Below are 14,329 nucleotides of genomic sequence, written 5' to 3'. Positions count from 1 at the left end.
GGAGAATATTCTTGAGAATGAGAATATTCTTGAGAATATGCTAGAAAACTCTCTGGAGAATATTTCCCGCAAACTGTAAATTCTAATGTAAGAACCAGTTTTATAACCCACATTAAAAATATCTAGTAAATAGTAAGTCAAGCTGTGATATTGTCAGTGTAAGTAATGAATAATGATTTTATTTTTTTATCCAGTTACATTACTGGGCATTGTGTCATTCACCATTGGCAGTTCTGAAATGTGAGCTACAGAAAACATTTTTATTTATTTTTTAGTTTTAAAAATGCTATTCATTTAATTTGATGAACATTTGAGTTCATATGTATTTCAACTATATGTAATAGACTTTTTTCCTATTTTGGTGTGACCTTATTCTTAGCAATTCTATACCCTTGGCCATACAGTGTTTTTTGTTTATTTATTTTTTTGCAGAAAGTAGCTTTAACGTTTCATACACTTAAAGTACCTTGGCCTATACAATTATGTGTAACAGCATGTGAGGTGGCCTTGATTTAAACAGTTGACGTTCTATAATTTTATTTAGTGCCAGTAACTTTTTTGCAGTGCCGTTCAATGGTACAAGGTTCCATTTACCAGAGATTGTCATACCAGAGATAATATATTTAATGTTAATGGCTTCTTTTTTATGTATGCATATAGTTTTGTTTATCAAGCTGTGTTTTAGTCACCAAAACAGTTATTAAGTGTTAGAGTTATTAGAAGCACAAGCTAGCCTATTACTGAATTTACTTGTGTCAAACCTTAGCATGCCAATTGTATATTTTGACTTGTCCTATAACATATACATATTCTAATGGAAGAATGAAATATGATTTAACTACGGAGTTTCTTTACACCAAACCTTAACATGACAATTACTGGTGCCATCACCTTAGAATGGTGAATTCTCCTATTTTAAATGAAAATTCTCTAACATTCTCATTAATTGAATATTCTTGAGAATATTCTCCAAAAGATTATTCTCGAGAATTTAACATCACTCTCTTTGCCACATGTTTACATTGCCGAATTTGCACAGGTTGCTGGCTTAATGTATGTGAATTGGGCCCTCCAAACAACTCACAACTCAAACCCCTTTTGCACATGGCATGGAGATAAGAATAAATCAATGGCCACACATGTATGTCAGACAGAATGTAGACAGTTGGTAGGAATTTGTAGTCTTTTGATGATAAGGATATGAACTCCCTAGTGCAGGCATGGCCAAACTTGGCCCTCCAGCTGTTTTGGGACTACAACTCCCATCATCCCTAGCTAACAGGACCAGTGGTCAGGGATGATGGGAATTGTAGTCCCAAAACAGCTGGAGGGCCACGTTTGGCCATGTCTGCCCTAGTGGTTTAGTTTTCCCAGACAAATGGCAAGCTCCCAACCAAACCTGGGTTGCAAACTATGGTTAGTCTAAACCAGGGTTTCCCAAACTTAGGTTTCTGGCTGTTTTTTGAACTACAACTCCCACCATCCCTAGCTAGCAGGACCAGTGGTGATGATGGGAATTGCAGTCCAAAAACAGCTGGCAACCCAAGTTTGGGAAACCCTGGTCTGAACCACAAAACTGGGTTGGGAGGTGTGGCTAAGCCCAGTCACGACTTAGCTCAACACTAAGCAGCAGAGCAAAGGGGGATGAGCAGAGTGGCTGCGCTGTCATGTCTGGGAGCCGGCCAGCCTTGGTTAAACCATGGTTTGGCTTAGCCTGAGGCATGAACCATGACACTGACTGGCTGTGGTTTGCTGGGGTGTCCTCCAGGAGCCTTTCCCAGCCAGCAGGGATTGATCCTGGAATGCAGGAAACTCAGCTAAAGCATCCATGACAGATGGCCATCCAACCTTTGCTTAAAAACCTCTGAGGAAGGAGAGTCCACCATCTCCTGAGGGAGACCGTTCCACTGCTGAACAGCTCTTACTGCCAGAAAGTTATTCCTGTCTATAGTTCAAATCTCCTTTCTTGTGTAACTTGAAGCCTTTGGTTCGAGTCCTACCCTCCAGAGCCCTTGGGGTATCTGAAGATGGCTACCATTGGGCAGACAGCTCAGAAAGTAGAGCATGACCAGGGCTACCATACTTCAAAGGTCGAGTTGAAAGATGGAATTGACATGGGGTATGTGTGGGAATTTTCCAAAGGGCAGCGCTTTGTCCAAAATTTTGGTGTACGTTATTCCTAAAAGAAAAGAAAAAAAGCTCAAGCATTTTGTGGTCTTCCAAAATAATAATGATGAAACTAGGCAACCCTTGTTGTTGTTGTTTAGTCGTTTAGTCGTGTCCGACTATTCGTGACCCCATGGACCAGAGGACGCCAGGCACTCCTGTCTTCCACTGCCTCCCACAGTTTGGTCAGACTCATGCTGGTAGCTTCGAGAACACTGTCCAACCATCTCGTCCTCTGTTGTCCCCATCTCCTTGTGCCCTCCATCTTTCCCAGCATCAGGGTCTTTTCCAGGGAGTCTTCTCTTCTCATGAGGTGGCCAAAGTATTGGAGTCTCAGCTTCAGGATCTGTCCTTCCAGTGAGCACTCAGGGCTGATTTCCTTAAGGATGGATAGGGTTTGATCTTCTTGCAGTCCATGGGACTCTCAAGTGTCTCCTCCAGCACCAATTTAGATAGGATTAAGCATACACTACAGGAAATAAAATACCATATTTATAAAAGTTAATGAATTTTCTTTTCTTGTATTCAGGAGCAGGGTTTGCCTAACGTATGGCCTAACAACCAAAATCCAACTTTTGTAAAACTTCTCTGCCTGATATTGGATAGCTCTGTTAGTAGATGAGACTCTTGAGATCCGAGGGTTGTTGGTTTGAGCCCTGTCTTGGGTAAAGATTCCTGCATTGCAGGAATGCAATCATGGTCCCTTCCAACTCTACAATCCTATGATTCTACAATCACCTAAAGGTGATTCTGATGCCACCCATCAGGAACCTAGGAGAATGACTGGAACCTAGGAGAAAGACTCCATCTTTCCCAACATCAGGGTCTTTTCCTGGGAGTCTTCTCTTCTCATGAGGTGGCCAAAGTATTGGAGCCTCAGCTTCAGAATCTGTCCTTCCAGTGAGCACTCAGGGCTGATTTCCTTCAGAATGGCTAGGTTTGATCTTCTTGCAGTCCATGGGACCCTCAAGAGTCTCCTCCAGCACCATAATTCAAAAGCATCAATTCTCTGGCGATCAGCCTTCTTTATGGTCCAGCTCTCATTTCCATACATCATTACTAGGAAAACCTTAGCTTTTACTATATGGACCTTTGTTGGCAAGGTGATGTCTCTACTTTTTAAGATGCTGTCTAGGTTTGCCATTGCTTTTCTCCCAAGAAGCAGGCATCTTTTAATTTCGTGACTGCTGTCACCATCTGCAGTGATCATGGAGCCCAAGAAAGTAAAATCTCTCACTGCCTCCATTTCTTCCCCTTCTATTTGCCAGGCAACCTACTACTTTTAAAAATAGGGCAGCCCTCATCCTTTCTGAAATATGGCAACTCTAAGCATGAGACTTAATCAAAGAGTCGTGGGTTCGAGTCCCATGCTGGGCAAAAGGTTCGGTTGGACAAATGACCCACGAAGGTCCCTTCCAATTCTACAACTCTGTGCTTCCAGATCTCCATTCGCTCTCCTCCAGATGCGCGCGCCCCTGCCCGAACCAGGCCACCCTTCCCCTCACGCCTCGCGGCTGCGCGCCCCCAGCTTCCCCGCTCGCTCGGCGCGAGGGATCGCGATAGCGGCGTCGGGGGCGCGCCTTCCCCGCCCCTCGCCTTTCCTTGGGGGCTGCCGTGCGCTCGCTCCGTGCGCGCGAGGAGCAGCGGCTGGCTGGGCTGGCTGGGCTGACCGGCGGGCGAAGGGAGGCGCGCTCCCAGCAGGCGGACTCAGTCGGCGCCGCCGCCGCCGCGTTCCTCCCCTCGGGCAGCGTCCGCTCGCGGGAGGAGGAGGAGGAGGAGGCGGAGAGGAGGCGGCAGCAGCAGCAGCAGCTTCTCCGTCGCTCGACGTCCAGGGAGCCCGCAAGAAGGCAGCATCCTCGGGAAGCGCCGCCAGCAGCGTCCGCCACCTTCGCCAGCCGAAGAGGCGAGGGCGGCCACAAAGGGCTCTTTGTGCGGCGGCGGCGGCGGCCCCTTCGTCCTTCTCTCTTGGCCGGCGCCAGCATGGGGGCAGCCAGCGCCACCTTCGTAGCCGTGCTGGCGGCGTCCGCCTTCGTCCTCTTCCTCGACGCGGCAGGTAAGGCTGGAAGCGCCCCGACGGCGGCTCTCGGGCTGCAGAAGCAGCACCGCCGGTCTTACTCCCAAGTCGCCCCGACTGCTCTCCCGTTTCCTCGTCGGCCGACCCTCGACTTGCTCTCGAGTAGACCCGTGCCACGGGATGCCGTCGAGGGCGCGCGCCGCTCCCAAGCAGCCCCATTTATGTCTTGGAAGGGAGAGCTCTCTGGACTCCCTCGGCTGGGAGGATTACTCTCGAGTAGCCCTATGTAGACTTCGCCCCAAGAGGCGTCGAAAACCACTTGCTGTCTAGGCAAAGGCGTGCAGGAGGAGTAAAAAGGCGATTTTATTTAATTTTTTTAACTCGGGAGTAGCCCGATGGGAATCCGTGGCAGCGCCGTCGAGGGGCCAACCGGTTGCTCTCGAGTAGTCCTGCTTGATGCCTTTTCACCTCGGGTACAACGGCAGCCTTCGGGGGAGGGGGGAGGACGAGGGAGCCTAGGAAACTTGCCACCGCGCCCCCTAGAAAATAGTTTATCTAGGTAGAACTTTTGAGTATGCTTACTCGGAAGTAAGTTACCTAGGTAGGACTTTTGAAGCTGCGCCCTTTGTGTGCTTACTCAGAAGTAAGTTACCTAGGTAGGACTTTTGGAGCGGTGCCCTTTTTAATGCTTACTCGGAAGGAAAGCGCGCGGGGCGGCTCACTTCCCAGGAACCGCGCATCTTGAGGCGGAACAGTCGGTCTCGTTGGGTTACGCGAAGGATCGCCGTCGATTCTCGGGCTGTATTGTACTTGGCGCGGAGAAAGGCGCACTGCAGAGTCCATTGAGGGCTGCTTCTCTCCTGAAGCACCATTGAACCTTTACGTCCGTGCACTCGTGTTGGGAGTTGCCCTGCCAAACCCTTTCATCTGCAAAAGCCCAGCAGCGCCATCCTGCCCTCCTCTCTCTCCATCCCACCCCCCCCCCACCCCTTATACTTTATTGTGCAAAATAAAAACATCGCAGTATTCCCCACCGAGAGGGAGAGAAGATGGGATGGGGAAGGTGAGCATCGTGATGCGTAATGGTGGTTTGGAAAGTTTGGTCAGAGTTGCGCGGCTCCATCCAGCATTACACGCGCGCGCCCCCGCCCCCGCCTCTGTAGGAGACGTGAAGTTTTCACCTTGTGGAGTGAGGAATCGGGAGAGGAGATGAGGAAATAAAGGGGATTTCCCTCCTTTTAATTCCACATTTTTTTGCAGTGGGGTGTTGGGAGAGGGCAGACAAAATGTTTTGGGAGCGGGGTGCCCGCCTCTTGCTTGGCGCTTCCAAGAAACCGAACCCATAATGGGCAGAAAGTCCACCACCACCCTCTTGCAGTGGGGATAGTGTGTTGTTGTTTTGGAGTTTTGTCCTCCCCCCCCCTTCCCACGAGTGCTTTTTGTGCTTTCGGAGAGTGCCATTTCCTGTGTGTTACCTGACTGACCTAACCCAGAAAGAGAGCAGAGAGGATCACAGAGCGGGGGGAGGGGGGAAAGCCCGGGCGATCAGGAAACATTAGGATTCGGTTCAACAAGCCTTGCGATTGTTTGGAGAGCCTGAATTCAAGCGGCCCTATTAACATCTGACCTTGCACACTGGCTGGCTGCTGCTGTTGAATGCTTGCCAGCTCGTCCGGCATCTCTCTTTCTCCCTGCCTTAACAGCAGCAAGATTTATGGGAGCTCTTCGGAGAGGGAGGAGCCCGGAGTGTGCAGAGTGAATATGAGACTGGTGGAAGACTTAACAGTCCTTGCAAAAGCAATTGCCTGATCTTGCATTTTATGTCCAGCTGTGGATTTGTGGCGCTTTCTTCTCAGCCTTGCGTTTTATCCCCTCCACCCCAGGCGCTGTTAAGACTTAGGTTAGACTGAGGCTTTGATCCTGGGGCAAAATAATTCTATGGCCAATCATCCTCTTTCCAAGTAATTTTTTTTTGTGTGTGTGTGTGGCTCCTTTGCACTCTTAACTTTGGCTAGATTTGTCCAGAATGGCAGAGAGATAATACAAAATCATCCCCACACACCTTTCAATCATGCTTAATCACTTGGCTGCGGGTAATTTGGCAGGTAGCCAGTGGAGCTTCCATTTGTTTGGTTTTATTTTTTTTTAAAATTGCATTAACTTTGATTGCCCTGAAAAGGGATCCCATCCCCATAGAAAAATAACAGGCCCAAACTGCAGATTAGAGAGGGCCTGTTAATCAGTTGCATGTTTAAAAGAACTTTTCTCTTCCTTTTGTTGAACCCGCTAATCCATTTACCTCCCCCCAGGAGGTGACAGATGCCTAGATTTCCTGTTATTCAGCTCCAGGGTCCCAGGGTCTCGCCATTTGTTGCTTTAGCATAGGGCAGGAGATAACATTTCTGGCTTTTTTAAGGGGAAAACCTTATGGCTGCCTTGAAGGACTCAGGGCAAGGTTGCAAAATCAACAAGAGCTATATATATATACACAAGTTGCAAGTACCCTGGACTCTCCCCCCTCCCTCCTGTGGGCTTTTGTCTCTGTTGGGGAGGCACCTTTATTATTCCCAGACTGAAATACCCCCAGGACTGAGAAATGGCTGAAAATATGATAGAAATTATGTGTGCATGCTCTTTAGATGCATGCTCTGGTCTTGTTTGCTGGAAGTTCCAGGCACAAAGTGAGATATAACCTCCCACCCCAACCCCATTTCCTTTCAACAGCTGGATCTGTTTTAGGGGGCCAGCCCTGAAAGCTCCAAAAAGTCTCCCGCCCCTTGTTTCTCACCGCAAAAGGTTCTCCTTCCTCCTTTGACAGATTTCAGGCAGCTCCCTTCACTCAGTGTCATAATGGAGCCCTGTTCTTCTTAACAAGAGTTACTTTTGCTCCGATAACTTGACTGACCTTTGTGCTATTATGAATAAATACTTGTTCTTCTTTTTCCTTAAAAAAAATAATTAAAAATCACGGGGGAACGCCGTTTTTGCAAAATACTGGAAATATTTTGATTGAGAAATCAGCAAAGTTAGGGGTCGGCTTTCAAGTCTTTTCCCCAGAAGTGCCTTTTGTATAAAGAGTCCCATGTCTCTTCCATCTGCAAAAAGGTTCTCAGTATTGCTGTTTCCAGGTAGTGGTTGCACCTTATTTACTGTGGAATGATTTGACTCTCTTCAAAAACAACATGTTGTACACAGTTTCAGATAGAGACTTTTTTGTTTGTTTGCTTTCTTCAGGGTATAGTCTCTTCGTGGGATGTGTTGGAAGTTTGTACTTCAAAGGGACAAAGAGTGCCAGTCTATTGAGTAGCGTAGAAAATATCCACATATGTTTGTGGTTTACTTTGACAAAATGACTCTTGCTGGGACTGGCCTCTCAGAATTTCAGTGCAATAAGTTTGCCTTACCAGCTGTGGGACTTAACACAGTTTATACTTGAACAGGAATGGGTTGGTGCTGTGCTAGCCACTCTTGTTGACCACATGCAAAACTCTCCCATGTTAGACAGGGCGTCCATAGATGTGCCCCAATTGCACAGAGACTCGCTTGCTTGATTTCTCTTTCCCTATTTTTGTGGGGCCTAATTTCACAAACCGAGCCTCCACCTAATCAGACGCTCTTGAGGTGGTTTCAGCAAACATGATAGGCTATTTGCATGGTGGTGGAGAAGAGTTTGTATTACACATGCACCATGGTTTCGTAATAACAGTGGTACCTTGGGTTAAGAACTTAATTTGTTCTGGAGGTCCGTTCTTAACCTGAAACTGTTCTTAACCTGAGATACCACTTTAGCTAATGGGGCCTCCTGCTGCCATGCGATTTCTGTTCTCCTCCTGAAGCAAAGTTCTTAACCCGAGGTACTATTTCTGGGTTAGCGGAGTCTGTAACCTGAAGCGTCTGTAACCCGAGGTACCACTGTAATGATCCAAAAGATGGTATGATCTGGAGGTATACAGCTAATTAAGTCATGGAAATTTACTGTTTCATCTTTATTTGGGGCTTTACCCTAAATAAGTGGAGACTTAAGTCTTCCTTTTGATCCATAGGAGTGTAACTTGCACCTTCGTGCCTTAATTGCAAAAAAAAAAAAAGTTAATTGGAAACATTAGGGAGAAAATGGGGTGCATTTCAGACTGATGTTTAGCATTGTTCACGCAGAAACAGTGTTCCCTTCACTCTTAACAGGGTTTGCCTATTTAAAATTGCAGTGTAATGTTCTGATCTTATGCAATTTTAGGGTGCTTCAGATGGGGGCTTAATATTGGAAACAGATTGTACTGATATTGCAAAAATCAGTCATGAGCAGCAGTATGGCTTCTTTTTAACTTATCCCATTTTCTGTGGATAGGGTAAATCTGGATTAAATAGGGAAAATACATGCTGAGTGACATTTTGATGCTAACAATGTCCCCCCCCCCCCAAAAAAAAGACACTGCAAAATACAACTTGCATGACTGAAGAGCACTGGTATCACAGTAATCATTCATCTGGAAGCACTCTTTAATTCATATTAGCTGTAAGACCTCCTTCAGTCATACTCACCAAGCCACATGGGAGCTGCTTCTCTATGGTATAGTCTTACATATGTGTGTAAATATCACATGAATGTGTGCGTGCAATTGCTTTCACTGATTGCATAGTCCATGGGTGGACAAACTAAGGCCCGGGGGCCAGATCCAGCCCAATCGCCTTCCAAATCCGGCCCGCGGACAGTCCGGGAATCAGCGTGTTTTTACATGAGTAGAATGTGTCCTTTTATTTAAAATGAATCTCTGGGTTATTTGTGGGGCCTGCCTGGTGTTTTTACACGAGTATAATGTGTGCTTTTATTTAAGATGCATCTCTGGGTTATTTGTGGGGCATAGGAATTCGTTCATTTTTTCCCTTCAAAATATAGTCTGGCCCCCCACAAGGTCTGAGGGACAGTGGACTGGCCCCCTGCTGAAAAAGATTGCTGACCCCTGGCATAGTCAGATCACATGATCATTCCCATTCACATATGTACAGTCATACCTTGGTTCTAGAACGCCTTGTGACTCAAATGTTTTGGCTGCTGAACGCCATAAACCCAGAAGTGAGTGTTCCGATTTGCGAATGTTCTTTGGAACCTGAACATCCGACGTGGCTTCTGATTGAGTGCAGGAAGCTCCTGCAGCCAATCAGAAGCTCCGCCTTGGTTTCTGAATGTTTTTGGAAGTTGAACGGACTTCCGGAATGGATTCCGTTTGACAACCAGGGTATGACTGTACTGCAGTATGTGGCTTGATTTCTGTGGGTACATGGTGGAGGCGAACAATGCAATCCTATGCTTGGCTACTCTGACGTAAGTCCTGTTAACATTCTGAGCCAATGTTCCTGGGATCCAGCAGTTCATTCAAATAAATGTAGACAAGTAAATGACACTGAATTAAAATACGGCTTGTCTTTTTTTGGGGGGTTAAATAGATTGTAATAGAACATGCTTTAAAGCAGCAACAAAACACCAGTAATTTCAAGGGGTCTATTCTGAGCATAACTAAGTCTGGCCCTAACCTGTCGGATTACAACTGAGCAGTCCTATGCACATCTGAGAGTTAAGTTGCATTGAAATTTTTGGAACTTATTCCTGAATAAGTATGGCTATTGGATAACTAACACCGTGAGTAATGTCACTTAGATTGTCATTCACTCAGTTTGTAATGAATTTTGCATTGCAGGCTTTAAAGTGAAACCGTTTCACTATTTACAAAAATCCATCTCCTTTGTTTTACAATTAAATTGATAATGAAAGAATCTTAAGTTTGGGTCAAAGAAGCAGTTAAGACTTCCACTAAAAATAGTTCTTCCCAGGCATGTCCTGGTTTTTGTGGGTTTTTTTAAAAGCAGTAGTTATGTCACAAATGCTGGGATTCCACAATCTTGTCTTTTGCGGAAAGCACAGAAATGTGGCGGTAGGGGAAGAATGGAAGATTGACAAACTTGTCAGATTAATCCTATTTAGGAAGCTTTCAGTTGTTTGCAGGAAAGCTGATCCTACTTTTTAAAAAAATACATTTCACTCTGGGCAAGGTGTTAACAGCGCTGAGTATTAGTCGGATGGAAGGAAGCAATTTGATAACTAATTACAAAATGAGCATTCATGCTCTGGGTGGCTAAGATTAAAATGTAAAAAAGTTTTTGTTTCCTTGTGCTGCAAAATGTGCTTGATAAATGTGCCCTAGATTTCAGGCCTCTTGCGTGTAGTTTGGATACAACTGCCAAGTTAAAAGTTTGTATTCAGTGAACTCATAAGTTAGAAGCATGTAGCACCTGAAATATATAATTACATTCCAGAAAAGAATACTAAGTTTTTCTCATAGCCCTGGTCATTATAAGCATAGCTAACAAAGGCTACATCTAGCTAGTGTCCATCGTTTAGAATATCTTTGAATTGTGATATGTTTGCTCCATCTTTTACTGTTACTTTGGTTCAAATTCTGTTACTTTTGTAGTAGGCCTCCTTGTGTAAAGGAAGGAGGTGCAATTTAAGCTTGTTTGTTCTCCCTGGGCTTGTTTCTTTATAAAAGGAAGCTGTCATTAAGCTCAGTATGTCTGGAAAGTATGCAAGTACCCAAGTCTTTCTAATCCAGTGAGTACAAACTAGTTAGGGCTTCAAAGGAAACGAATGACAAGCTTTTGCTGCAATGAAAGAGGCAGCATTGTTTGTTAATCCTGTTTTTTATTGTTATTTAGACTGCTGGCTCCTGTAGCATACCCTGTAACCATTTGGAACAAATAGCAATTTGACATAAATGATCGTCTTTTCTTTGTGTTTTGACTGAACCATGGGAGAGGTTTGAAGTTAAAGGTCCCTTCCCAGCTTACCTTTTGTGCAACTTTTTGTCTGATTTTGAGTCTTTTGCCCTGCTTTCAACAACCTGGTACCCTACAGATATTTTGGGCTCAGTTCTTGGGAGTTGTGGTTTGAAACATTTTGGGGGCACCAGGTTGGTGATGAGTAGTTTAGCCTGTTACATTTTGTATTTTTAAAAATAACATGTAATTTTAAGTTTCCTCCAGCGCCCTCACTTCAAAATGAAACCTGTAGCTTATCAGAAGGTATTCTGTCTTCATAGAAAAAGAAACAAATGTTTCTTCATATTCTGTCTTTCTATGTCTTCATAGAAAAAGAAACAAATGTTTCTACTAGGTCAATGTTTCCTTTTGAAATTTGCAAATAGGTGGTTAGAATAACTTCAGCTTTCATGCTTTGACACATTTCAAGTTTTGTGAGCTGCTTTGAGCTCTGCTGGAAAAGCATCATACAAATAGCGACTCAAATAGCTAGTTAACACTGCGATTCCTGCAAACTTACTGACAGCTGCTTCAACTGTGTGGGGGAAATCCTCTTGATTTGCATTTCTGGATGTATCTATGTGACAGATGAAAATTTAAAAATAAATGCAGCCAGGTTGCCAAAATGTGATGAACTTGAATGAAAGGATCCTGTGAGACAATAGCAAGTTGTTTCACGGAAAGAGGTCATTGTTCGCTCAGTTTTCCCCTCTAATCCTTTTGAAGAAAGTTATCTTCAAGAAAGCTATTTGACTCTTGTGAATAACAGCAAAAAAGAAAGTGCTACTAAATGATCTGGCTGCTTTGATCACCAGAGATTGGTTGGTCAAAGAGGCCCCTCCAACTTGGACCAAGCTGTTGATGACAACATGTTTCTATCACATTCTTAATAATAATAATAATAATAATAATAATAATAATAATAATAATAATAATAATAATAATAATAATAATTTTATATACTGCCCTATCCCCGCAGGTCTCAGGGGAGTTCACATCATAAAATCACAATCTAAAGGCACAAAATAGATAATAGAAATAAAAACAAGAAGAACCCAATAATTTCCCCTCCCCAACATATTTTAAAAGGGTGTCAGCCAGCCAAGCGCTGCTACCATTCACCATATCAAAATTACCTCTATAAACCCATAAACCACCACCCCTCAGCAATATTACAATAGTGCCCATAACTCCATGTATAATAATTGGTGTATTTCCTTTTCTCTGACAAAAAAATGATTCCCTGCTCCTTGGACCCCTTCTTCTGTTGTTTTGAACTCATAGCTTTCTTTCTTCCCTTCAGTTCCTTCTCTACCAGCCAGACTAAGAACATCGCAAGGTCAGGCATTTTCTGGAACCCAAAGACTGGCAGCTGTGCTGTTATTTTTCCCTTGGCATGGGAAGCCAAGAAGGTGGGAGGCAGCATGAGAGAATTTTCGCTTTGCAATGTCTTGCTGCTTCTGGGATTTAGGGGCCAACTGAGAGCAAAACGTTGGAGGTCCCCTACTCGCTTACAAATGGTGAGCTTTTTATAGAGCTGCCGTGGTATCACACTTGAAATAGACTTCCGAGGAGTCTACGGCTTCTTTCTTTCTCTCTGTCAGGCTTCTGTTGGAAGTTTTGATACCACTAGCAGCAGCTACTGCTGCTTTTTTTGGTTGTGTGTGTGTTTGTTTAAATGATTGCACAGTGACACTGCTGGTTTTTATTATGTTGTAGCAATAGTATTTTTTCCAGTCCAGTTCATTGTGCAAGCCATTGCTTTTGCTTTTCTTTGACTGTAGATGTGCACGTACAGTGGTACCTTGGTTCTCACACTTAATCCGTTCCAGAAGTCCGTTCCAAAACCAAAGCGTTCCGAAACCAAGGCGCGCTTTCCCATAGAAAGGAATGCAAAACGGATTAATCCGTTTCAGACTTTTAAAAACAACCCCTAAAACAAAAATGTTACTATCTAATGAGACCATTGATCCATAAAATGAAAGCAATAATCAATGTACTGTACTATAAAATAAATAAAACAGTATTGTAGATGATAAAAATTAAAATATTTTTTTCCTTACCTGCACTGATGATAGTCATTGTTTGAATGGGGGGCTTTTATCCATTTCTGCAGACACACAGTCAATCAATCAATTAATCCGTAGCTGAACTGAGTTCCACACAGTCACAAAAACAAATTAACCGAAAAAGCCTCAAACACAAAAATGCAAAATAAATAGCAAAAACAAAAGTGCCAAACCTAATCAGTTCCAGAAATCTGTTTGACTTCCGAAATGTTTGAAAACCAAGGTGCAGGTTCTGATTGGTGCAGGCACCCCGGGAACAATAGTCAAGAGAGTTTGGGAACCAAGGTACCACTGCAAAATGGAAGAAACCACTAACCCCCTGGGTAAACATTAATAGGATTATGATGCATCTGTATTCTTGTAACCCTCTTCTCCCCATGGTTAAAAAAGCATTGAAAAGAACTGAGGTTGTGGTCTTCAGATTTAGCAGTAGAAAGTTAGAACTCAAAAGAATTGCCTACCGAACTGAAGTAAGCAAAACATACAATGTAAACAGGAACTCAGGATATTAGTTGATACGTGAATTGTGTTCTTCTTGCTTAATGTCCACTTAAGAAAGCAGACTCTAAAGGCTTTCCTTACATAGACATAGAAATTGTTTGTTTATTTATTGAAGTATTTCTATACCGTTATATCAACTACATTGTGGTGGTGTGCAACATTAAACTTAAAACACCATTGCAACAGTTCAGATAATCATTCAAGTGACTGGCTGATTAAAAAATAAATAAACAGCTGCAAAGGCCTGGTGGCATAAAGAAAGTCACCTAAAAGTCAAATGCAAGGATGCTGGGGGGGGGGGGGGGAGAATTCTGTTCCACAGCCTAGGATCAGCATCACTAAATGCCTGTCTTCAAGTTAGAGGCCAATTGAGCCTCTACAACACAGGGAATGCCTAACTGCATTGCTGCAGGTGACCGAGGTGGGATATAACTGCCCTTTAAATATATCATGGACACAAGTTCAGGACATTGTACATCAAAATAAGAACATTGAACCTGGCATGTTTTAGCAGAGGTGCCACATGCTTTAAGCCAGGCATGTCCAACCATAAGTTGCCTGAAATCTACCATCCAGTATCAAAAACGGGCAGTGATGTAACCACACTCTCCCATGGTCATTCTTCAAGTTAAACAGATTATATTTGACTGAGCTTATGATAAAATTACAGTGGTATCTCAGGTTAAGTACTTAATTCGTTCTGGAGGTCCGTTCTTAACCTGAAACTGTTCTTAACCTGAAGCACCACTTTAGCTAATGGGTCCTCATG

At 44.0% G+C, this 14,329-nt stretch overlaps 1 protein-coding gene and 1 long non-coding RNA gene across 2 annotated transcripts in view; one reads left to right on the top strand and one right to left on the bottom strand.

Moving 5' to 3' along the window:
* The window catches only part of LOC310688541, a 163,305-nt gene that overhangs the window by 118,869 nt on the left and 30,107 nt on the right, over nucleotides 1–14,329 (bottom strand). The window lies entirely within an intron of this gene.
* The window catches only part of ROR2 (receptor tyrosine kinase like orphan receptor 2), a 156,989-nt gene continuing 146,426 nt past the window's right edge, over nucleotides 3,767–14,329 (top strand). Inside the window, exon 1 of the mRNA XM_083464823.1 lies at nucleotides 3,767–4,219. Within this exon, the coding sequence (XP_083320949.1) occupies nucleotides 4,147–4,219 (73 nt within the window). The 5' untranslated portion in view covers nucleotides 3,767–4,146. The remainder of the gene's footprint in view (nucleotides 4,220–14,329) is intronic.

This window comes from Podarcis liolepis (genome assembly GCF_965112155.1).
Source record: "Podarcis liolepis genome assembly, chromosome: 11".
Lineage (NCBI taxonomy): Eukaryota > Metazoa > Chordata > Lepidosauria > Squamata > Lacertidae > Podarcis > Podarcis liolepis.
Note: the sequence above shows the minus strand (reverse complement) of the source record. Positions and strands in the feature narration are given on the sequence as shown.